The 27,032-nt window shown below is 38.3% G+C and overlaps 1 protein-coding gene across 6 annotated transcripts in view; it reads right to left on the bottom strand.

Annotated features, from left to right (window-relative positions):
- LOC141803549 (receptor-type tyrosine-protein phosphatase U-like) overlaps positions 1 to 27,032 on the bottom strand; it is a 348,868-nt gene that overhangs the window by 129,840 nt on the left and 191,996 nt on the right. For all 6 annotated transcript variants that reach the window (XM_074687661.1, XM_074687662.1, XM_074687657.1 and 3 more), the window contains exons 5-7: positions 15,955 to 16,070; positions 6,891 to 7,062; positions 3,102 to 3,395 (exon numbers count right to left, since the gene is read on the bottom strand). In XM_074687661.1, coding sequence (XP_074543762.1) covers positions 3,102 to 3,395; positions 6,891 to 7,062; positions 15,955 to 16,070 — 582 coding nt within the window. The remainder of the gene's footprint in view (positions 1 to 3,101; positions 3,396 to 6,890; positions 7,063 to 15,954; positions 16,071 to 27,032) is intronic.

Genomic DNA, 27,032 nt, shown 5'->3' with positions numbered 1-27,032 from the left:
TAGTTTTACACATTTACCTAACATTTTCTGCCAAGACTTTTAAAGAAGTATATTTCTTGAAAAGAATCACTTTACTTGAAAGCAGAAGTGTCTTCCTCACATAAATAAGTGTTTATATTAAGGTTAAGCCCGTGATAAATAGAAAGCATCAGACAACGTCTCAGCTGCACTGAAAGCAAACGAACAGGTTGTTTTCAGTAGCTGCAGGCAAACGACAAGATGTTAACTGACGCATCAAAGGAGTTTGATAAAACTCACATCAGGGCAGGAAAAGCTCCAGAAAGAGGATTTCTCAGTCTTTGAACTCTAGGAGTCACCAGGTGGTTTACAGATCCCCTTATTCTGTTGATGAGCTCAGTCGTCAGTCACCATCACGTCTTTAAAGTTTCATAATGGTTACAAGTTACAGACCCAGTTTGAGTTTGTGCAGAGATAAAATCTTTAAACACTCTGTAATCAATAAATCCATTGAGTCCATAAACTGTCCCAGTATACCTACATACTGCTTTCTGTTTAATCTTGTGTCATATTTGAAGAATCCTCCAACGCTCCACAGCACTAAAATCAATTCCAGATCGATTAAGAAAAGATTATGCAAACATGCGGTCTCCTGTGGTTAGTTGTGTCTGCTTCCTGCTGTTCCTCTCAGCCTTCATTTCCTCTATTGACAGCCTCTGGTCTTATCACTCTGTCTCAGCTCGGCACGCTATGACTCACAAGAGCAATTAATTGGATATGAATGGTACCGAGCGAGCCAGAGGAAAATGTGATTGGGAACAAAAACTTAATCCAGTTTTAATTGTTTTGCTTATTTCCAAACAGCCCTGCTCTGTGTAGCAGTGTTACCTACAGAGGCTCTACCTGCTCAGCAGTAATGTGAGCTAAATGAATCACCATTTAAGTTTGTAAGTTTGGAGATTAAGCAGTTTTATGTTTCTTAATAAGCTTAGGAAGTGTAGCTCATGGGGAAGTGTTTAATTCTGCAGGTTTTAACAAAATATGGACAACTACAAACAGCACATCAAACTGTCAATCAATGAGTAACAAACATAAAGACTGATCTTCTTACCACTGTTACCACTTATACACTGCAAAAACTACAATCTAAACAAGTGTTTCTGTTTTATTTTTCTTAAAGGAATTCCTGACATACTTAATATGAGCCACGGTCACATGACAAGTCATGGAAATGTCTTAGTTTAAGATGTTAGAAGACAAAAATGATGTCTGAGTTGTTCGTAAAGGATATAAAAGTCTAAAATTAGGTCAGAAAAAAATGAGGTTTCTTGAAAATAAAATGTCTTGTTGAAATAAACTCATCTAGTATGTTTTTTTGTTTTTTTTTAATCCCATTGTTGGATTTTTTTAAACTGTTTTAAACAATAAAGGTGTATTTTTTGTGTTTTAATATCTTGAAAAAAGAGAAAAACACTAAATAGTAAAAAAAAAACCCACACATATTACCAAATGAAAATAGTGTGTGAAATGATAATTGAGGCGGGAAAAGAGTCTTCTGAGTCTTCACTTTGTTGATTGGGTTCAAAGTGTTGGGTCATTTGTTGAGCAGCACAGCTCTTAAAGCTGATATGAAGATCTGTGAGTTTTAAAAAGATTTATTTTATTCTTAATGAAAATGTTGGAGTTTGTTGGAGGGTTGGTCACAACATGTCACCTTGAATATTTCAACTTTCTTTTCAACAGAGATTGATTGATCTGTTGAAAAACAAAATTCCCCTCATTCAGCAGCTTGTGAAAAAGGCTGAAACTAAAGTTGTGTTTTTTTATTTATTTCAGAATCAGATCCTGCTTTTCTTTTAAGCCTAAAAGAAACATGTTGCTGCTACTTTTTCTGTCTGTGCTTGACTACGGTGATATTTTATAGATGCATGTCTCTGCTCAAAGCTTGAAGACTCTGGTTGCTGTGTATCATGGAGCTCTGAGGTTCACCACTAATTTCAAATCAATCACTCATCACCTTTGCTCTGTTCTCATGAAGGGTGGTCTTTTCTGTTGTCACGCAGACTACAACATTGATATTTTTTAATTTATAAGTTTCTCTTCGGGCTGCTTCTTAAATCCTCACCTGTTCAGAAAAATACAGGAACTAACAGTCTTTTTTACCAAGATCTTGTATAACTGTCTGTTTCCAGGGTCACGACTGAAACTGTGAAAAAGCTTTCAAGTTTGCTGCTCCCTCTAGCTGGATCAACCTACAGAAGAACCTGAAACTTGGTGAACTGTGCTCATTGGACGCTTTTAAACAGATCCTGAATGGTTTGGAGGTAGTTGTGCTATATGCTACTGCATTTGTCTGTTGTAACTTTGTAACTGTGCTGCTGCCTGTCTTGGCCAGGACGCTTTTGGGAAAAGATATTTTTAATCTCAACGTGCTTCTCCCTAGTTGAATGAAGGATTTATTTATTTATTTTTTTTTTACGTAAAACATCATGGCACAGATAGATAAATTGTTGAAATAACCACTTCAATTATATATTATTGCTAGGCACTACCCAAGTGGCTGCCTGTTGCAGCATTTGTTGTTGCATTTGTAGTGCGCCATTACTTTGAATGGTTCTTTCACTGGTCATGGACACCAAACTGGTTTTGTTTTCAGGGATATTTTTACTACTTTTGCTCCTGTGTTTGTCTGGAGATCCTTCATGTAACCATGGCTGCATTGTGTTTATGTGAAATTAGCTGTAAGTAGCCTGTAGCATGTCAATGCTAACTGGTGTAAGGCCTGATGTTTCCCACAAGGTGAGGAGAAGGAGGTGAGGACGATGTGCTGTTCCTCAGGTGTGGGCTAAGAAGTGACATGGACCTGTCCTTCCATCCATCGTTATTGGGAACGTAAGATCTATCTCCAATAAGATGGACCAGCACCAGAGGGAATACCAGAAGAAAGAAGAAGAAAAGCATCATGCTATTCACAGCTAATTGAGCTGACACCAGAGAAAAATGCCACATTAGAAGAGCTTCACCTGCTGTGAGCAGACAGGATCCAGGAGACAGAGACTGAACAGACTGCTGAAGAAGCTCAGTCCTGGACCCTGTGGACCAGACCTTATTTGGTAGAAGACCCAAGTCTGCATGTGACTCACCTGCACACTTGGTCCTGCTGATCAAAGGGGGTCCGGGTGCTCCTGTGCCTCCCTCCCCAGGCCGGGTGAGCAGGACACTGATGCGATACTCTGTGTCTGGCTCCAGATGCCAAACCTTATAGGTGAGTGAGCCCACACCGTGAGTCTCAGTCCACATGGACTGGCTGGCTCGGTACTGGATCTCCCGCCTTATGACTGGGCCGTCCCCTACGATGGAGTTAGTGTTAAGCTGGATGATCAGGTAGGTGGGGCCTGCCCGCAGGAGCTGAGGAGGAGCGATCGGTGTTGGGGGGACTGTGGAGAAAAACATTATATCAGGGCTGTTAACTTTAAATGATTTAACTTATAAAAACAGAAAAACAGAGATTAAATCTGTCCTCAAAACCCAAGAAAGAAGAAGTGTTAATCTGAGCCAAGAAGAGGCGAGTCACGCCGGCTGAGGGAAGGTCAAGGATTTATGTCACTGCTTTCCTCTTTTCAGTTTCAATAACATTATTTTTGCTTTTCCAGCACTGAGTCATAAAAAACGTCTCAGTTACATCAGGACCATGAGAGGAGAGGGAGGGAGCGAAACTCAAAAGCATTAAATTCTTAATTTTCGCTCTTGTGATGCTGAATAAGAGCCTATTTGCATAAATCATTGTATAACTAATTCGGTCCTCTGTGTGAATAAGAAAGGTTTGATGGATAATGTAGCCCTCATCGACCCAGTAAACATCACATTAATTCATCGCATGATGTTAAATGTGAGTGTGTGAGTGTGTGAGTGTGTGGAGGAGAAAGGGCAGCGCTTACACCTGCAAATCCATTATATCACTGAACAACACTCAATGAAAACTGTAAATTCTTCTCGATTTACTTGAAGTATAATGTGGACTCCATCCTTTTGTCAGTATTGTTTGAGATGTTGAACTGAGATGTTGACCTCCAATGTTTATATTCCAGATAAATGAGCCAGATCAAATAAAGTCAAATAAAAGTGCCCCTCTCCTCTCTCAAGTTGCCATTTTTATGTCAAACACCTCTCAAAGATAAACCTTTTCCATGCCTTTTTGTTGATAAATTGTCCTTTTCGAAGCTGCAACGCTCTATTCACTGAAACAGTTCAGTCAGAGAGCTCAAGTCATATCGGTTAAAACTTTAATAGCAGCAGCAGATTTTTTTTCTTTCTGTCATTGCTCCGTCCTCATCGCCCTCTCAGATTTATTTTACAAGCAGAAATTTGCAGAGAGGGATGAGGTAATAATATCATAAACCCTCTGTAGTAGCAGCCTGCAGGCAGATGCAGGAGGAGGGAGCAGAAGCACAGACCGGAAATCTTTCAGACGAGCAAATTGGTTGGTATGTTTGTCAGGCGGTTGTGGACGACACGTCAGGTGTCACATCAGTGCAGCTCCAGTTTCCTGCCTGAACAATCTCGCAGGCGTTGTTCCAACTCTTTGACCTCACAGAAAATGATAGTTAGGGGTCTGCTGCCGCTGCTGCAGCCGTCGCAGTTTGTTGGTTTGTTTGTGATAATTTGTGGTGTTTTGGATGGAAAGGTAGAATCCATCAAAACAAACGTTAGTTTTGGGATGTTTATGCTGATTGACGTTTCACTGAACTTTGGATTCAACATGACACATTTGAAGTCCTGTTTGTTCCCAACTTACGTGTTGTGTCTACTTCAAATTACAGAGAAACTGAGTTAACTTCTGATCCTGTTCCTGATTAAATGATGAAGTTGAAAGCACATTTTGATTCCTGATTCAGATACACAATCATTTTATCGCATACAGTGGAAAACTGATGATGTAATGGTATACTAGTATGTCTCAATAAATTAGAGTATTGCAGCAAAGTTGACTTATTTCAGTTTTTCAATTTAAAAAGTGAAAGTTGTACATCATGCATCACTCATTTCTTTTAAATAGCGATATTTATGAATTACAAGTCATGGTCATTCAACCATTTTCTGTCATTCTGGCAGTGTGAACAGGAGCCAAGTCCAAAAAACAGAATCTCCTTCCACTCCATGTGAAGCTCTTGAATGTGTTTTTCTGACAACCCTCTCGAGGCTGCAGTCACCTCTGCTGGCTGGTTATCTTTTTTTCCCCCCACACTTTTTTTTTCCTTTTACTTCCTCTACTTTTACTTTTTCTGTGTCTGTTTCTGTTTCTGTTTCTGTTCGAATACAGTTTTGTTTTTTTTGTTTTTTTTTTAGCGCTAACCTTTTATGTCTTACCCTCCTTGCTGAGGGTGCCAATGTCTATTTTCAATTAGTCTGCAGTCTTCTCCAGTTTCCAGTTAATTTCCAAAAACTTTCCGTGGGAAGTTGAGCTTGGGAAATTCGAAAAATATTCTGAATAGTCTTATCAAAACTTACTTGACTTTATATTGTCTTCAGGTAGTGTCTTTAATGATCTTTAATCCAACTCAAAACCCATCTGTTCCATGCTGCTTTTTATCATTCCTACTGATTCATTATAACTTGATCACCTTTGTTTGTTTGTTAGTTTTATTCATAAAATCATGATCATTGACTTATATAGTGTAATTATATTTATTGACTTTTATTGAATCATTTTTTATCTGCTTTATAATGTATGTTTTCATTACTGTTTATGTATCTCCTGCACAGCACTTTGATGACTGAATGCACTTTATGGGTTTTGCCTGATTCTTAGTATTTGTCATTTTGTGGTGCCGTCCTTTTTCACATGAGTTCAGGATATTTCCCTATTTCATTATACCCGTATGATTTCTGTGTTATCATGTACTGTGAACTGATGCCTGCTGCTAAAAAACATTTTTTCCCATGGGACTATAATAAAATTGAAGTTGAAATATAATTGTAGTGTAATACTATATAGTGTATACTAATTTATATTGTGATTTCCTCTCTTTAAATGTGTTTTCATTAACTGTAAAGCGACTTTGAGTGTCAGGAAAGGCACTTTTAAATAAAATGCATTATTATAATGTGGGCATCATGGACAGCGCATGGTGGGGGTGTGGACTTATTTGCCCTGCAGTCAGCAAAGTGCAGCTATGTGGTCAAGGAATAGCATAGATATTCAAGTGAACTGGCTAAAAAGCTAGTGGTTTTAGCTAAAATTATTCTTAGCTTGACTGTATTTGAGTTCCTCATTATAAATCCAGAGTTTACTCCCATTAGTTCCTGTGGAAAGTTTCCAACTTTGAAAATTACTTGAATTTTGGAACCCAACTTCACTATGATCCAACTGAAACCAGATTAAGAGACCATTTAAAGGCTCAGGAAACCTTGGCAGGTGTTTACAGCTGACAAAAGTGTGAATATTTTTCAATACTCTCATTTTTGGGGATACAGAATTTTGGATTTTAATTAACTCAGATCCCAACTCAGATCATGAACCCTTTCCCTCTGTGTTTTTTTTTTTTTTTTTTTGTACTTTTTGGATCATATCTATGTTTTAATACATTGTATATCTTCTGTACAGCTTACTTTGTTTTACTTAGTTGTTGCTACAACTGCTACAAGTTGATTTTCTTATTTATCTTCTTATATTTCAAATTTCTATTATTTTTTCTCTTTATATTGCTGTCTGATTTTATTTTTACATATACTTTTTTTGTACCTTTATTGTACTTGCACTGCCCCTGTCATCTACTCTATTCTAATCATCACCATTAATATAAATAAACACTGAAATATTTCACCTTCAAATTCATTTTTTTAATTACAATACTGAAAGGAAAAAACTTTTCTACAATATTCTAATTTATCAGGATGTACCTGTGCGACCTTCACTTGTTGTACCAACTTACCTCTGACAATGAGTTCCCCAAAGTTGGACACAGTTGCGCCCCGTGTGGACAGCGTGATGCAGCGGTAGAGGTCCTGCTCCCCTCGCTGCGCCTCCACCTGGAAAGTGGCCATCAGCCGTTTGTGGCTGAGCCGCGACAGCAAGGGAGCGTCCAGCAGCATGCCGTTCCTCCGCTGACAGTCACACAAAGAGCACACAGAGAGAAATGAGTCATGAGCACAGCAACCCAACCGCACATGTTTACCCAAAGTCTATTCAAGTGATTAAAAACGGGCGTCAGGCTGAGAGGCAGACAGAAAGACAAAGGAGGGCTGGAATTAGCTTCATGGGATGGCAGGATAATAAATGCGTGATAAATGTCACTGCTAACAATGGTGTTTTCGCTGGTGAGGGTGGTGACACAGGCCTCCCGGGCTTCTGTTTGCAGCACGGACGCTGGAGCTGACATCTCTTCATCTCTCGCCTCGCTAATGTGTGAGCGCTCCAGGCGCTCGGGCAATTGGCTCAAGCAGCGAAATAGGAAATCAGAGGCCAACACTCGCGACGAGCTGCTCCAGGTGTGAGCCACAATATATGCAGCTCTCGCACAGAATGAGCAGATTATTATGTAAACTGTCCCCGGCTCACGCTTTTTACAAGCAAGTGGGTTTGACAGCTGCATGTTTGAATTGGTTTGGGAGGAGAGGCTGTGAGGAAACATGGAATTAGATGTACAGTGGCTGGGTGCGACTGCCTAAAGCTACAGATGTTAAACCATTCCAGCTTCCTGTTTTTGTTTCAACTTAATCTGTTTATTCTTTCATAAAGGCTCTGAGGACTTTTTAAAGTTGTTTTCAGCCTCTACCTTTGGTTACAACACCTGTGCTAAAGTAAGTTCTCAGATTACAGCACGTGCATAGAGGTTTTTCCAAAATTTGAAACTTTTACAGAGAAGAAAATAAGTTAATACTGCTTCTGTCCCCGTTTGACAGGCCAGCTTCACATCTAGGGATGGGTACCTTTCACATGTGAAACGATATGGTACCAATGCCCGGTTCCTGGCAATCGATATCGGTACTCAACGGTACCAATTTTAAGTAGTTTTTTGTGTTTATGTTGTACAAAAAATAATCAGTTTGTTTCACAATAAAAAGTTAATTTTTTCAGTTTAAGATATTTATTCTTCAGTGTATAACCTTGCAATGCTGCATTCATGTCAAGTATGGAAAATCACCCACTCTTCCACTCCCTCAGTCACAGGGATGCTTTTAGGTTCCTAAACATGGCACCTTTTGAGTTTTCGTGAATCTGTACTCGGTACTTTTGACAGAATTTAGTCTGTACCTATAAAAGTACCTCATTTAGTTCCCATCCCTAATCACATCTCAAAGGAGCTATAAGAGCTATTTGCTTGACATTTATCTGTTGCAGTGACACCTTTCGGCCAGAGTCTGTAGTGTTTCTCCAGCATAAAGACTCCAATTCCCATGAGCACTAGCACCTACTGTTGTGCGGATGTGACTCTTACAAAGGTGTGAATTTGCTTTTAAAGCAAAATAAGACAAGACCTTCTTTTTAACACAAGGAAACATGAAGGTAAGACTTTTTCAAGATCACTTAAAAATTCATCGCAGGGATTTTACGCACTGTATTTATTAATACCTTTTTTTCTAGATTCTAGAAAACGACAGATCTTACTTCTCATTTCTGCCCGCAAATGTAATGTTTCAAATGTAAACATACAAATGTATTTATTATTATTATTATTATTATTATTATTATTATTATTATTATTATTATTATTATTACTTTGTTATTATTTTCTCTACACATTTTGCATATTTGTATATCTTTTATCTTAACTTTTTCTACATTCAATCTACATTTTAATTATTTTCTTGTTAAGTGTTAGCACCGACACACCAAGTCAAATTCCTTGTATGTGCAAATGTACTTGGCAATAAATGAAAAGGACTTTTGATCTATGGATCATAAGAACTAGCATTTAGAAATAATCAATATTGGTGCTGAAAATCTTATTTTTATTAAAGAAAGGCAAATAAAGTGAGACTATTTTAAGATCACTTAAAAAGTCCTCACAGGGCCTTTACATAAGAGCTACAACGTCTAAATTAGGTTTGTACTCCCAACACACTGGAGTTACAGATGTAAATAGCATCTGAGACAGACCGTCTGTAATTTGGGCCAGAGGACAAGGGAGGAAATTTGATGTTAATTGCTGAAGAAACATTATGCTAACAATTTGTTTGGGCTGCCTAAATAGAAGAAAGAGTGATGAAGAGCGGCTCCAGACTGGTCCAGAGAGGACCTCCATGGAGCCAGGGAGATCAAAGAGAAAGCTGCAATTAGCAGAGCCGGTGCTGATGATCAAACAGGCCCCGAACAACAAATGGAGGAACAGAAGGCAGTAATGGTTTGATATATCTCTATTTTCTGCTCCTTACAGGTATTTTTGGCTTAATGAGAAGAGGAAGAGGAGGGGGGAAGCTGGAGTCAGCGCTGACTTACGCAGGAAGTTCACTGTAGTGTACTGTCAGATTACAGAAGACGCACCCTGTACTGTTTGCTCGTAGCTTCCTGTGTGTATGCGAGTGTGCTCCGTCAACAAAGTCACAAACTCTCGCGCTGATAAAAATGGCTCTTTCACATGCCACTGATCTTCAAAGGCTTCAATTCAGAGATGAGAGGGAGAGGGGTGTGTGAAATAAGAATCAGGGAGGAAACACAAGGGATGGATCACCAAGAAGAGTGAGATCTCATTTGCAAGGCTCCTTCTCTGCGCTGCCATCATTTCAAAAGCACTTAGATGTGCTGGCATCAAGGCCGGAGAAGAGAGAGGAAATCAGGAATGGATTTTTGAAGACTAATATTAGCTCATATTCAAACTTAGAAAATTGAAACTATTCTCATGCAGAAGAGGAGAGGAATGACTTTAGGGGCTTTAGTAAACTGGATGCCATAACAATCAAAAGCTACAAAAAGAAGAGGCACAAACTTAATAATCGTCCCAAAGCCTCAAATGACTCATTTCCCTGCAACAACAAACCCATTAAAACACAAACTCGGAGTCACAAACTTGCTGCATTATTCATCGAATTACAATAAAATCACTGGAATTACACAGACTGTTAAGATAATGGCCCTTAAAAACTTGAACATCTATTTAACGGTTCAGCCTCAGTTCAGAGGAGGTGATTCAGTGTTAACTTGTCATAAACTGTAAATAAGAGGTGGAGGTGGAGACTGAAAAAATAATGCTAATGTGCCATGAAAGGGCATTTCTGATGGTTAGCAGGGCAAGTCCAGCGTGTGGTCTGTTTGGTTTCTTTTACAGACAAAAAGATGACAGAGCAGGAAATGCATTACGGCATGTTAACCTAGAAATAATAAAGTTAATGAAGACTCTGAAAGATTATATTTCCAGTCTGAACAAAACCTCAGCCTCATTCACCTGTCAAGAATTATGATCTCAAAGACTGGGAGTATTCTGATTTCCCATATTTTAAACATGGATATAGAGAAACAATACTGGGCGTTCAGACTAAACGTGCAGACTTCCAAACCTCCCGATTTTCACGTGTCTTTTTAAAAATAGTAGGAGATCTTCACCAGATTTATTTTGTCTCCCTGATCCTATGTAGTGGTTTAACATGATTTACAGTCAATAAATGAACAAAATAATAATTCTCACACTGGTCTTCTAGAAAATCCTTATATCAGCCATCTGACTGAGACACTTTGTTTTAGCTGCTGCCTCTTTAAGGCTGCCCCTTCCATCTGATTGGCCAGCCCATTGGTGGCCTTTCAGAGAGTGGAGCTATAGGCAGACCTTGTTGTATAGACCCATTTCCACCAAGTGGTCCGGTTTGGATCAGTGCAATTTGGTATGGGTTGGATCAGTTAAGCCTAATCCTGTTTGTATTCCCACAGCCAACCGTGCCCCCTCTTGGTAGGCGGCATGTTAGCCAGATGCTGATAGCCGTGTCTGCTATTTAACAGCATGCCGGCATAGCAGTGCGACACAGTGTACCTCGCTAAAAAATCCAACAAAGAACAAAAACTTGACACAGTAAACAAAGAGCAACAATGGAGGACATCCTGTAATTTGTCTTCTTTGTGATTGGCATGTGGCTCTTTGTCACAAAATGCAATCAATCTTTGTTTCAGAGAAGACTGTGTGCCACCCATAGGCTGTATAGAACAGCGGTCCCAGACCTTTTTTGCGCCATAGACCAGTTTAATATCTGACAATATTTTCACGGGCTGGTTCTTTTTTTTTGTCTCTTCACTGGCTCTTTTTCCCTGCCTAAAGAAACTTTCCAAGGATGTTTGTTTTTTTTGTCCATTTTGCTAGCTGGGGGGGGTTTGCCGTCAAGAATGAGTCATAGATGGGTGTGACAGAAAGAATCTGGCCATTTTTTAAACTACACCATCCAAAACTAAAACATTGCTCAGAATCAGATTATAGATCAAACTGAAATAATGTAAGTTGAATATTTTATATGCGTGGCCCAGTACCAATTGACCCGCGGCCCGATACCGGTCCTCGGACCAAGGGTTGGGGACCACTGGTATGAAACATGGAATTAGCCTCCCCAACGTCACCCGTCTGCTCCTGAAACCGTGAAATGAAGCAAATCTGCAGACGCAGCCACGTTTGATAAGACGCCAGCTGTGAGTTTCCTTTCTAACAGCTACAAGGTGCCAGGAAGTCACGTGACCTGAGCTGTGCCTCTGATTGGAAAATCAAACAATGCTAATAACTTCTAAACCACAGAGTTCTAAGGAAAAGAAAAAAAAAATCAATCTACAGTGTGTGCCGATAGCAAAATCAGCGTTTTTAGACCCAAGCTGTTTTTTTTTTTGAACCAGGCTGTAAATATGTTTTTTTAATGCCATAAAAGTCAATTTGTATGGCTAGGTGTGTACGTGACTTCTGGTCTTTCTGCAGCCAGCTTCAAGTGGATTCTCAATGAACAGCAACTTTTAGCACTTCTGCATAGGCTTCATTTCTACTGACCGGATATTGCCCCTTAGTGCCACCAGGAAAAATACAGCAGCAGCAGCTGTACTGTGGTGTTGTAGCTCCGCCTTCTGGGGTCAGCTCTTTATGTCTATCCCCCCAACAGAAGGATCCCAAAATGTGGAATGGTACGGGGCGGAAATGTGGTGGCTTGTCCCAATTTTTTGTCAAAGGAAACGCGTGCTGTGTGGAGAGACAAACTGAACCAAACTGAACCGCTTGGTGCAAACAGAGTTTGTGAGGCCTGTCCCAGTTAGGACATCCTTGTACGTAGACCTCACCTTTGTGAAGATCTCGAGTTATTTTTCTAGAACAGACCATTTTTTCCTGTTAACAAACAGATCCATGGATGTCTACGTCCTATGAATATGTACAGGTTTGAAAATGAGCTCAAATTTAGTCTGAACATCCAGCATTGTTACTTTGTATTCATGTTTAAAGTATGGGAAAGCAGAATACACCCCTCTCTAAAGATGCATTATAATGTATACCAAGGGTACTGGAGTCTACATTTTTCAAAAAGCTTGCTGTAAATATGAAATTCTAAGAGTCCTTCAAAAGAGATGGCACATGGAGCAGCTCTCTTCAGACACACCTGAGTCAACAACCTCCATTTCCTGCTGTGAGTCAGAGGAGCTCAAATGTGATCCCACCAGAAGCCATCTCTGTCAAGTGTCATTGAGCACGACATGGAAGAAGTAAACATGTAATCATGGTACAGGTAAAAAAACACTTAAACCAGCTCCCAGAAACCACATGATCAAAGTATGAATCTAATCAAAGAGCTCCTGCTGTTTCACATCTATATGGGCTGTTGATACTTAAAAAAAGCAAAGCTACATCTATGTATGCCTGCCTCTCAGGATTCTTATTAAAAATATATATTTTGCTGGTGTAAAATCATAAGAACAGTGCTTCAAACTGCGGTACTGTTCTGATTATATTTCACTCTAAAATAAGAGATTCAGAAAGCTTTGTAACAGCACCATGAAATTACTACAACTGGCAGCCCTACAGAAGCCGAGAGGTTGACGATTAATATCCACTAAAAGTGCTTTGTGCCTCTGACAGGCTCAGATTAATATTCATTAATAAGTGTCTGAAAACACCAAAGAAAGCAGCACTGAAGAGATAGACTTTATTGTTAAGGAGCAGGATGCTTCCAGGAAACCAAAAAAAAAAGACATCACAATTCTCTCCTCAAAGAAACTCTGCTGATAGAAAGTGCTTTAAGGTAAGATAAGGACTCTTTTTCTTTCTTTTTTTTTTTAACCACAAAATAATGTCTGGTGCCTGGTTTGCTGAAACATTAGAGCTGAGGGTACAGTAACACAGAAAGCTTCAAATGCATAAAAACACAAGCACAACGTAAAGTATGGGGTGGATAATGGTTCAAAAAGAAAAAGAAATTGAAATATGATGTGATAAAGATGCTTCACAACAGCACAAACTTTACCAGAAACTAAGGGCTTTTCAACTGCAGGAACCAAGGACTAAGTACAGTTCTCAGGTAACTGATTCTCAAAAGAACCTTGCCTGGAGGGTGAAACTTTCCAGATTTCATGGAACTATTGGGGGCGGGGCCTGCAAGCTAAATGTTTCTGATCGGTGGAGCCCCCTCCCTCCATCCACAACATGATGACCTCCAGCTGTGATGGACTTGGTCCAGTGCCTCCTAAAGCATGGTTTTCTTTGAGCCTGATAATGTGAATGCATCTGTCAGCTCTTGGTGTTCCAGTTTAAAGAGTGACCCTGAAAACTAGAGACCTTCAGCTGAACGTGAACGGAAGAAATCCTCAGGAATGAATCCTAGTTTAGATATTTCTATATTCATTTGAAAATGTCCTCATCAGATAAGTATTTAACGATAATCTAAAACCATATGTGAAGGATACATCCTACAGGAAGTGTTCATCTTTGTCTCCTTCCAAGTAATGATTGAAAAAAATCCATGTGCAACTTTTTATGAGCTGACCCAATTCAGGGGCTGCAGCCAATGAAGGCTGAATTTGAAGACCAATTTCATCACAGCAGTGCGTCGAAGGCTGTTCCATCTTAAAGGGTCCTCCAAAATGCGGCTGATGCAGCCAATGAATCCAGCCTCCTTTTCAGGTGCCACAAGGAAGGATTCAGTAAATCCATTCCTTCTTAGCCTCATATATCTAAGATTCATAGTGCGTGAACTCCGATGACGGACCAGGCTGAATTCCAGAGGAGGTCCTGTTTTATCCAATTATGAAGGATATCTGGTGACAACTATGTGATTGTATTTTTAAAACAGAAAAATGTGTTGTTTTGGCTCTTTTTAAGTAATATACTGAGGAAAAACAGTCCCTCTTTCTAAATCTTCTCATTATCTATGTTCATAAATGTAAATTCTCAGGAAAGTGTTTTTTTTTTGTTTTTTAAACAGGGAATTCTAACAATCCATTAAATCAATTCAGTACTATTGAAGCAATTGAAACTATCAAGCTTGCATTTTATGCTCTTTTTATACATATAGATAAATCTAACTGGCTGTATTGCTCTAACAATAAACAAGAGAAGAAGCCCGGGCCAGCCGGTGAGCTAATGTTAGCACTTAGCAGAATTCCTCTTTACAGGTTCTTACTGCTTACTGCTGTTAACCAATATTGATCCATATATAAGGCGCATTTGATTATAAGGCGCACATTTGGATTTTGAGAAAACTGAAGGCTTTTAGGTGCGCCTTATAGTGCGGAAAATATGGTATGTTGATCATATAGCGCACACTGGTGCATGAGCCAAAAACGCTATAACACTAGTTAGCCACACACGTTGTTGATGCTCCATGAAGTTAAGGGAAACTCCCCACCTTCCAGGTATGATTTCTGACCAATGAGAGAAAAAAAATGATCGCATGTGACATTTGTTTACAACTTTGGACCGCAACAGACTTTTGCCTCATTAACACAAACGATCCAAGTGACGACAGCTACAATTGTTTCATTTTCTCCCCTGAATCGGAACAGAGCAAACAAGCCACAGGTGTAAATACACCCTAAACGACTTTTATCATTGTCTTGCAGCCCTCTAATGGTCGGGTGATGTAGTTTAATTCCTTTTATTTTTTCTCCAAATGTCACTTGCCTGATTTGCAAAACTTCAACCGGACTTAATAATAATAATAATAACTTTATTTATATAGCACCTTTTAAAAACACAAGTTTACAAAGTGCTTTAACATAAACATAAACACAAAAAAAAAACAAGCACAAAAACAAAACACACAGTTCAAGACTCACTTGTGGAGAAAGAGATCATGTATGAGGGCAACAGGAAGCATAGTCAGGGACCCAGACAATACAGGAACCATACAACGTAAAATGAGACCATGAGGACTGGGATAAAAGCTAAAACATAAACTCAGTGAGATAAGGTTTTAAGGTTTTGGTTGAAGCATAGACAAAAATGGGGCACAGGAAGTGTTTAGTTTCTGAAGGAGTAGGACTTCTGGTCAGAGGTGCGTTACGTTACAAAAGAAGGAGTATAAAAAGCAGAGGTTTGAATGACTGTGGTGCTTGTGGTAACATTTCGAGATAGTCGGTGCACCATTAATCTAAACAAATTAAGAAACTGATGACAAGACACTGATGAAAAGACAGGAAGACTTAAAAATTTGCGAAAATGTGCTATTTTTAGAACAGAGCTTTATAATCAGTTTACAGACAGATTCAGGGATTTCTTCAACTTGAGAATATGTTGAAGTTTAAAAATCTGTACACATTAAGTCCGAACATCCGGCATTGTTACTTTATATCCATGTTTATAATATGGGACAGACTAATAACCCCTCTTTAATAACATCTCAGACTCAGTATGATAATGTCATGTTAGGTGCTGCCTGAATAAGACTATTTAAATTAGAGAACAGCTGATAAGACTGCCACCTAAATGCTTAAGATGTCTTTGTCTTAATCCCTCATGTTTGTCCTTCCTCCTCCAGTCACCTCTCTCTTCCTGTTAGGGCTGTTGGCTTGAGTGTTTGAGCAAAGATAATAATAAAAAAACAACTTCTCACCTCCAGCAGGAAGGGCTCAGACTCGGAAACTTTGCCCGTGGCGACACACTGGAACGAAGCATTCTGCCCCGCGTTTACCTCCACGTCACCCAGCCGAGAGAAATGAGGCACCTTGTCTGTGGAAGGAGGACACACAAGTCACACACAAACACACAAACACACAAACAAACACACTGTGAGGAAAGTGGCACATCTGGAGCCGAGCGTCACTGTCGAAATATATTACGCACGCAGATGTGACCTGTGATTTATTCAGAGCTCGTACAAGCACAGAACATCCAGGTCTAAGATAAAAACACTCACACACAGAAGAGTCATATATAATGAACACATAACATACAGTAAACATGCTAAATCACCTTTATGAATCATTAATCATGATGCTCTAATGGATTTTTGAATCCATTTTTAAATATCAACCAAAGTTGTTTACAGGCACAAGTTCCCCCATGTATGAAGACCGGCTGCACACGTGTTCGAGCAGCTCATTAAAACAGACGAGGTGACGTCTCTGCACACTCTGACAGACGCACAGCTGCTGACAACAACGCACAGAATGTTCAACACTTCCCCAGCATTCATCAGAAACATCCAGCCTTCATCAAGTGAATCCCTGTTCTCGATTTTCCTTCTTACTAAAACATTTCATCAAATATGAAACACCTAAAGCTAAGATGCAAAACTGGGTTGTTTTTATCAGATCAGCTGCAGACAGACTGCTGCATGCATGCTCTGATGATGGTATGCATAAGAAATGTGAAGAAAGTAAACTCACATTCAGCTAAATCATTTTATAGTAAAGCTGACATGAGCTGATTTCTTCGTCTAATAAATGTTTCCTTCTCATCAGGCACTTGTCGTACAATAATAAGGCATTTAGTTTGTTTTATCTTTTGTTGTTGGAAGATGATCTAGTTAGACAGAGTTTTTACAGCTGTAGGTGTGTGACACAATGCTTTAAATTATCTTGGTGAATCTTGGTTATGTCCTGCCAGTCATCTACCAATCAGAGCTAACGTAACCTCACTCTTCATTTTATTGATAGACTCTCAAGTTTGAACAGATCACTGCAGAATAACTGCTGACTGTGGGTTGGAATCAACATTACCACGAACAGTGTAACCCGTGTTTTAGCCTTTACTCTATCACTAAGAAATTCAGGAATTAATCTTAGAAATAATTTTCTGCAGAGAAAAAGTTCAGGGCCCAGCCATTTGCGATAAAAACAGATTGTTTGCAGTAATGTGGGAAAGAAATAGATAAGCTGTAGGGATGAGCCAGGTTAACTCCCCAACAAAGCATTAAATTTAACGGCTGTGGACTCCACTATTGCAGGCGCTAATGTCAGGGTGACCACAATTTTAGAGACACCTAATTTTTCATTTTTATCATTTTTTATGCAGAGTACACACAAGGGATAGGCAACCCTGGTGAAAGTTTTCGAATATTCATATAGTCATTAACATTAAAAAAAAACAAATAGTTCATGTGATGACGGCTTTTTCCTGTCTGCTGCAGATTGCAGTTTTATGCAGAAAGCTGTTATGTGTCAATACATTAACAAACAAACAAAAAAAACAGTAGAGCGGGACAGGAAGTTGTGCATGGAACGGTCTTAAATGTCTGGTGACTTTCAAAATAAAACGAATAATATCCAAACCAGATCAATTTTAACTTAACTGCAGCATTAAGCTGACACAATGAACACTGTTAACCAGAAGTCAACAGGTTAGAGCAATCATTCCCAAACTCTGGGTCCTGTGGGTTGCCAGGGGTTTTTCATGGGTCATCAATAGGGATGGATACCTTTCATATATGAAATGATACGGTGCCGATTCCCAGTACCTGGCAATCGGTATCGGTACTCAAAGGTACCAGTTTTCAGTACTTTTTTTGTGTTTGTGCGGCAAAAAGTATCAATTTATTTGAAAATAAAATGTAAATTCTTTTCAGTTTAACATATTTATTCTTCAATATATGAACTTGAAATGCTGTGTTCATGTCCAGAATGGAAAATCACCTACTCTTCCACTCCTTCACAGTCACAAGGATGCATTTAGGTACTTAAACATGGTACCTTTTTGATTTTACGTGATTCGGTACCGGCTAATTTTGACAGAATTCAGTCAGTACATGAAATTCATACTGTTCTTAACTAGAAGAAGTTTCTCCTTGCTGATTTGTTGACTGATTATTGGCTCCCCACACTGTCATAGCTGGTTGTGTTTTCATTGTGAAGGGTCATGGCCACAATGTTTACCAAAAATGGAAACATGTAGCTGCTTTTCAAAAGTCTGATGCCATGAGCTGGCACTACTTAAACAACTAAAGCCATAAGTTTCCTACTGTTTTACAGCACTCAGAGGAAAATGCTGTCGCTGTGTCACCATCACACGTATGAAAGAGCTGACCCATTGATCACTTTGATCATTAGTTTCCAAAAGAAAGATCTGAAGTCAGATTCAAAACCCCTTTGAGTTTGAAAGTCCAAAGTCATTGCTGGATGATGATGCAGAAACATGATTAAAGAACCCTTTCTATCTGTCAATTGATTTACAGATTTGACATATTTTGGATTGGGTCGCTGTGGCCAAAAAATGTGGGTCACCTGAAAAAAGGTTTGGGAAACACCGGGTTGGAGGATTTACAGCCAAAACAAGAACGAGGAGACATGAGATGCACATCCCTTGTATGTACGCACAGTTTGTAATTTCCCCCGGGGAGATCAATAAAGTATTTCTGATCTCTGATTCTGATTTAAATTTCTTGGACAGAGATTTCAAAGGAAATGACCTTGACATATAAAGGTACAGTTGCCTTGCTTTCATGCTACAATTAGTTAATTGGCCAAATTCTTGGCTGATGACTGAAAGTGTATACAGGCCCAGATCTTGATTCTTATACTTGGTCAACTCTCTCTTTACAGCTAAACTCAGCTAGCCAGTGTTTTAAAGGGAAATTCGATCTATGTGTCCTAAATGGATCCTTGCCCTCCCAAGAAAATCAAACCCTACCAAAGATACTAAGTAACAGCATTTAGAAACAACCAGTTTCTGTGCTCATAATCTCATACCAAACATGGATTAAGAACAGGCAAAAATATAAAAGTGAGACTATTTTAAGATCACTTTAAAGTGCCTTTGAAGTCATAATTTCTTTTTTGAGAATCAAGCATGAACAAACATAATTTATGTTACTGTCAATCTGACATCCTGGCACAAGAGCTCTGTGTCTATAGACGAACAGCACAAAGAACAATGTATGAGTCACACCAGCTGATGCTCAACCCTGCTAGATTTGAAGGTGGAAATCAAGTGGGGAATAAATTTGTCAAAAAATGTTTGTGCGTCAGCTTCTCTTAGCAAGTCAATCCATCTTTCCTGCATTTAGTCAGGGTTCTTTTGAAAACAGTATGGTGCTCTTCATCATGGTGCCATGGTGGGTTACCTCACAATGACTGCTCTAACATTCAGTGATGAATTTAAGCCCTCCTTCCTATACACTGAGAAACTTTTTTTTAGACAGTTTCACTTGTTTTTCTCAGTCTGGCTGCACCTGTTTGAAGGTATCTGTCTGCTCTTTGACAAAATATGTTTTTTCTTCTTCTAAAGATCTTGGAAGGTGACATTTCTTTTTTCTTTTTGCAGATACTCTCCTCTTTTTTTCCTCATTTTGAGGTATACTCCTTTCATTTGTGGCTTCTTCCTGTGTGTATGAAGGACTGGCTTTGGCTGTGAAGTGACACACCTCACAGTGAGTTAATTAGTCACACAGTTTCTTCCAATATACACAAACAGCTTTACATTTGTTTGCCTAAATGCACAAACAGCATATGGCAGCTGCAGAGTCATAACACGCAGCAGGCTGATATAGAGAAGCATACTTTCAGGTAATTCATTTAAGGTGTCCTGTGGAGTTTTCTTAGCAGCAAACACATTTAAATTTATAAATGTTTTTTCCATTTTAAAAAGCTTTTTTTTTTTCTTTCTTCCCCCCTGAGGTCTAACAAACAGGTCGAATCGATTTCCATCCTCGCAGTGATGTTCCTTCCTTATGGTGTTAAATTGCTATTACAGCAAACAACAACCCAGACTGGAACAAAAGATATCAACAGGACTGGGACCCACTTATCACAGCATTTCTTCGTAGAGAAATGCTTCTTAAGATGGAAAACTCCACAGGGGGCTTTGACAAAGAGAAGAATCAACATCCTCTAAAGATGAAGAAACACTCTTTAAATAGCAAAATAAATGTTTTATTCTTTTCTGCTATGATACGAGTCCTAATGAACTTATTTTAGAACATTAAGTGAGAAATGTTTGATACATCTTTTGTTAAGGAGTCTACTCTTTTGTCAGCTTCATGGATTTTAAATTACATCGCCTGCTGCTTTCTTAACAATCACAGTTGAATTTATCGTTTTCTATTGTTATGTTGTCATTTTCAGCATTGTTTGGACAATATTTACAGCAATAACATTGGTATGATACACATTTAGATAATGTCGTGAATAGATGTTTCCCAAAAAACTGTTGATTTATTTATTTGCAACAACAACAACAAAAACCCATGCACTGATTCTGTTTAAAACTGACACAACAATGTTATTTAAAAATACTGTGGCCAAAACTGATTATGAGTGCTATTTATGCACCCATTTTAAAGTGATAATTATTGTCCACTACTGCATTACTTGGTCAATTAGCAAGTTTAGATAAACCCAGTAAAAGTGTTCTGTGCTCAATATTTGCATAAAGTGAAGTCCAGGTAGTCACAGTTAGGTACATGAACCCTCTGGTGCATATTGGTTCCTGAAGTAAACAGCTGTTTAAAGTCATTTTCTGCTCCACTCCTATGAGCTTCATTCAGTGGTCAGTCGATGTAACTGCAAGTCAATCTTCTTTGACTCTAAGATGACACCTGACAGCCACACTTGTGGACCCCACATATACTGACAATCCCTCTATTCTTAAAAAACCCAGAGATACAAGAAAAGAAAAAAAAGTCACAGATACACATGGTATTGATATATTTGAACATTTGGTTTCAAATAATCAGTAAATTACATTTAACCCTGTGTCCACTGAAGGGGCCATCATACAACACTACATTTATTCTAACACAGTTAACACAAGTTGAACTGTGTTAGAATGTTTTTCAAGGCTTATAAATAAAAGTTCTTTACAGGAAATAACTATTCATGGCCTAAACAAAAAAACACAATTCAATTCATTTTCACATGAAATTCACTGTTTAAGGTTGTATTCTGAGGGGTTTGCTTTTGTAAACTTATAAAATTATCAAATATTTGGGAAAAAAAAAAAAAAAAAAGTTTCTATGTCCCTAGGTTAAATCAAAACATTTAACCCTGACACGCCTTTTCTGATTAAATAAAAAAATGGACCTTATATCAAGGAAAACGGTTGTTGGGAGTGTCTTAGCATTATCTCTGTTTCTGTGTATTTTTTATTGGACATCAGTGAGAGTTCAAGCTCTACACTAACAGGAAATCATGCTGTAAAGCTGTGAAGGTAACGGTATGTAAGGGTGAAGGAAAGAAAAAAATATTCTAGTTAAGTTCGGTTTGGTTTATTGATAACATACATAACTAATAACAATAAACAGAAAAGAGCAGGTACGAAATGATGACAATATGGCTTCATTGGGCTATACAACCAATTTGTTCGGACACCATTCCATGCTATCACAACAAAGGTTTTAATTTTGTCTTATTTATTTTTCTTTATATATATATATATATATATATATATATATATATATATATATATATATATATATATATATATATATATATATATATATATATATATATATATATATATATATATATATATATATATATAATGAATGAATAAATAAATGTAATACTGAATGAGAAAAAAAATTAAGTTAGATCAAATTAAAATTAGTTTCACTTTAATTTAAATCAAAGGCATTGTATTTAAATTTCATGAAACTTAATTGTATTCAATCAAGTCTACCTAATTAGCCATGACTTAGTGAAAGTGGGCACACCAAGAAACTTAATTAAATCTTCCCTTTCAAATATCAGAAACAAATATTAATAACTGCTTCATTTCCCAAGTGGTATGGTAAGCATTTTTTTTATTATTTATTTGTTTTTTTACTCTACACATTAGTTCTGAGGTTTAAATACATTAACCATACAGCTAACTACAAAATGCCCTCAAGTATACCCATGATTAAAACCAAGACAGTTGGCCTCATATTTAAAGAATGGCTCATCAAGATACCAATTGATTATTTTGAAGCAAGGCTGTAGCTGAATTTAAACGTTGTTAGAAAAATACAAGTCATTTTCCAAACAGACAGAGTAGATCCAGTTTGAGATTCAAGTTATAAATTGGATGTAGCTGAACTTTAAACTAAGAAAGAAGGCTTATTTATTGCATAAACTGAGGTCAAAATTAAAAATATTATTCTTCTACTTCACATTAAATGATTGTGAAAATGTTTGTGGATATTTTAATACAACTTAATGGAAACAGTTTTTTTTTATCAAATTACATTTCTTTGTGTCAGGTCAACACTGTGGACATTATAACATTAAGCTGTGTTTTAAGTTGGTAGCTAAGCTGGAAGTCAAAACACTCGCCAAGCTTTTTTTCAAATATTATTATTATTATTTTTATCCAAATGAGGCGTCTTAAATACATGCATGGCTAAACTAGGAGGGGGGGTATATTTTCACTCCTTTTAAAGCTGATGCTAGCAAACAGCCTGGAGATGCAAAGACACCTTCAGCATTATGAAAGCAGAGAACTTCTAGGCATATAAGGTGTATTAATCTCCTACATCTCCTGTAACCAAGTGTTCATCTCCAAACTCAGCCTGTTTGGGTCGTCCTGATGCTTGTTTAAAGTGAGACAGGTGGAGAGCCACTCGTTGAATTCAACATTTTTCACATTTCGTTTTTCTTCTTTATTCTTCTTTGTTTCCAACAAGATCTTGCCCTCACACGGTGAGTAACAACCTCTGACAGTGGACTGGAGAGATTGCTCAGAGAAAGAAACAAAAAGATAACAACATAATGAGAAAATAATAACCTCCATCATGTTAGTGATAGATCAAAATAAAGGAAAATAATTCTGCTGCAGTGGAAACAGGGTGGGCTCTGGGCAAATTGTCTCTACTACTGGGCACCAGCGTGTTGGACAAAATTAAAGTCTCATCCCAAGGCTGCTCACGTTGGTGCTCAGTTTCCACAGCGACCAGCAACAACAACATCTGGCTGAGGACGGAAGGGTAGAAATTGCATCTCCAATTTCAGTTATTGCTCATTTTTCTCTTTCCTCAGCCACCTTTACCTCACGCTACCTGCACAACCGGAGAGGAGGAACATATTGTCTCAGGTTATTTCATCTGCAGGAGAGAAGAAGAAGTCATCCTCTAAAGATGAGACCCCAAGTCATTTAAGGATCAGGCCGTTGTATTAATGTTTACTGGGAGGTTTAATTTGAAACCTTAAAGCCTTGCTAGTGTGACCTGTTTAGCCTTAATTAATACGGCCAAACCTTAATAGAGGGAAGGTAATTTAGAGTCTCAAAGTAGTCTGACTGAGCGAGATGTTGGTTCTCTGAATAAGTAATGCCCCCTTTCATTCCTGATGCAGGAGGGATCCGTTTTGACTGAAACACGTGTTCAGAATGAAAACACGGACTCCAGAGAGACACAACACAAATGTCAAATAAGTGGGAGTACTGTTATCTTTTACTTGTATCTTTCCCAAGGGGGTGAACCATGATTCACGCTGCCTCTGGGTAATGTATGCCAGCTTACTAATGTTTGCTTATTGTGTGAGCGTGTGTTTTTCAGGGTGACTGCTCGAGCATATGCACCAGCTGTGCAAAAGACAACGTGATTGTGAGCTTGTGTCCATGTTCTGTAGGAGTATGCGTGTATGTGTGTGTGTTTCTGCATGGCTGGATACACAGTAATAATGCTTTATGAGTCATGCACTTATGGTATACATATGCGTCAAAGCAGCCCCTGCAGGGAATCTGTCCCCTCATGTGAGCTAACAGACACAGTGAGGGTCCAAGTGTCACCATCTGTACAGAGGATAAACTCAACCTGAGCCACAGACAGAGGAGCCCTCTCTTCTCCAGCTCCTTAAAAAACCCATCTGCATACCCAACCTCACTGCACTGGAAAAAGTGACAAAGGGCAAATTCAAACAAGCTTGGGTAAGAACAAAAAAAGTGATAGATGGGATCTGGTTTTAGAAGAGGTTATTTCAGTTCCTCTGTCTGGTGCCCAGTGAGGATTCAATGATTTATAATGTGCGGACTGTCTGATTTTTGAGTAGAGCAAGGAAGAGATATCTGAATTTCATGAGCTCATAAATACCCTGCATTATCATTCATTAGCATTTTCTCACATTTATGAAGCTTAAAAAACAATATTGGTGTTTTCACAGAAGGCCAGTGGAGATCCAGGCAGCAGGATTTGACAAAAATCCTCAGTCCCTGAGCAACAGGAACATCAATGGGAGACTGTTGGGTTCAGGCTGCAGGTAGTCAGCACAGGGCAGCGTGTTAAAGGCTGCATAGACCAAGTTCTGTGGCCACATTGGAATTGGAGATCAACTCATTGTTTAACCTTGGATGGATCTTGCTGGGTCATGCACTGCATGTTTAATGGTGGACACCTCTAGAGGATGACCAATGAGCCCAGGCTACAGGAAGCTACTGTATGTACAGAGTGCAAACAGTGACAAGGTAGAGCCAAGCAGCAACCTCTACCTTTGAGAAGTGAAGCCTATGGAAGAAGTGTTAGAAAAATACAGAAAACACACACATACATACCATAAATCTGGAACAAAAGCAGTAACCAAAGATGTGTTTAGGGCTTGGTTCAAAAACCTGACTGATAGGCTAACACCCTTTAGCTTCATGTGAAGAGGCCAAAAGCCTGCCTCTTTACCTCAACCTAACCTAGGCAAAGGCTGAGTTCATTTTCAATATGGCTGCTTGCATAATGAGCTTACAAAAGTCTGTATCCGAAACAAATTGGTGACTTCACAGAGACCGTGTGCCAACTGGTGTGATGGATATATATTATGTAGTTTGTAAAAAAAAGATTAAAATCTGCAGTATCCATGTGTCCTACTTATTTGGGAAAATGTCTTAGTATGCAACGGGCCAGTCTACCTCACATACTTTTCCCACAATGCATTGCGCCAATGCTGCTCGGCTATTTTTCTGTTTATTGTAGGTGGCACTTAGGTTTAGGTGAATTATCACCACCTACTGGAATAAGTCAGCATTACAACTACAATTCAACAACACTAATGTCAGACAGTCCGAGAGACAGAAGTAAAGCGCAAAAACCAACAAACTAAAAAAAGGTAAGTCTTCGCAATATTTGTCATAAAAGAGTGATTTTTTGGGCTAGGAAGACATGACTTTATCCTGATTCAATCATTTTAAAATTTTCAGGGTGCTGGTCCAAATTAAATCATAATTCTTCAATATTTCAGATTTTTTTGTGATTTAAAGTTTGCTTTTTTTTAACAACAGATCAAGTGAAAAAGTTGAAAAATGATGATGTGTACAGACTATATCAGGAGCTATAATTTCCCATAAAATGCACGTCACATGTGAGTCAGTTTTTAGGATTTATTCAGGGGATCTGACATCACAACTTTTTTCCAATCCAGCCTATAAACAAAGACTAAAATTAAGGATTTAAATTTGATTTTTTTTAACCAAAATAACGATTTAAAATTGTTAAACAAAAGATCCTGTTGTTCTAAAAATGGATATATGTTTTGTTTTTTTTCTTCCCTCTGTGCCCATCTAAGCCTCTTATTAATTAACCACATGTGGATATAAAAAAGTATTTATTCTATCAGCTGTAGAAATAAAAAAGACTACGTGTTCCACATCTATTTTCAATTATTGATAAACTCTGGTGTCAGATTAACTTTACCCCTTTAAGTTAACATTTCTAGCAGGATAACTGCTGATGATAGCCCTCAAAACTCAACTTCAAAAACCAATGGATGACATCATAAATCAAACCCACAACTCCATTTTTTTAACAGTTTCCACCATGATCAGACATAAAGATCCTGGGCACGTATTTACGCAATTTTGTCAGTTTCCTCTACATCTGAACTCATCAACAGCTGTATGACTGGCTTATTCTTCTTGCTGTGGGCAGCACTGACAGGTGTGGATAATAATTGAAGCTTTGGTCTATCATCTTGTCTTTATAACTTTTCTACAATTGCTCTTCTCCTGTTCTGATGACCATCACTTCCTCCTCTGTATCCTGCACTCCAATCCCATTGTCCTCAAGACTATCTGATGTGTTAGGTGCACAGTATGAGTCATGTAGTTAAAATGAAGTATATATATCTGGCCTGTCGCTGTACAAAGCTTTGATGTTATACCAATCTCAAGGTTTTATCAGCTGATGTGAAAGTAGATATCACACATCAATGACAAATTAGAAGGAACTATGTCTATGTGGAGCAACTGTTGGCACTAAGATCTGTTTGAGTCTGGTTTTCTTTTAGATGATAATAATAACTCTCTTCGTTTTTACATTGTGAAACTGTAGTTTTAAATCCACCACGCAACTGAGGAAAAAGTAACTTCACTTTGTTCAAAAAGAAAAAAAAAATGTAGGACTGACTCTTTTGTTCTGATAGTTAAGTTGTGTAACACATGTCAACTTTAAACACAACAAAACAACAGAAAGAAAAACCAAACAGATGAAGGTCCAGAGTCTGTCAGGCAATTGTCCATTTTCAACAAGGTAAAACTAATGTTTTTGGAAGATGTTTCTTCTGTTTGCTTTCAACAGAATGAAATAAAAGCCTTTTCTGTTTGCAAAACCAGCATTTTTCTTTTTAAAAAAATTGAAGGTTCTTTTCTGTCAGCCTTGTTCCTTAATGTTTTCAGTCACTTCAAGAGACACAGCAATTTTATCAAAGGCTTAAAAAGATGAATACCCAAGGATTCATGTTTTTCCCGTAACTACTAACTCCAGCAATCAGCTAAACTAATCTACCAGACCAGTCCAAA

Source organism: Halichoeres trimaculatus, unplaced genomic scaffold (genome assembly GCF_033239565.1).
Source record: "Halichoeres trimaculatus isolate MK-OKI-2021-1 unplaced genomic scaffold, fHalTri1.1 fHalTri1_scaffold_14, whole genome shotgun sequence".
Classification (NCBI taxonomy): domain Eukaryota; kingdom Metazoa; phylum Chordata; class Actinopteri; order Labriformes; family Labridae; genus Halichoeres; species Halichoeres trimaculatus.
The sequence above is the reverse complement of the archived record's forward strand: the minus strand, read 5'-3'. Positions and strand labels throughout refer to the sequence as shown.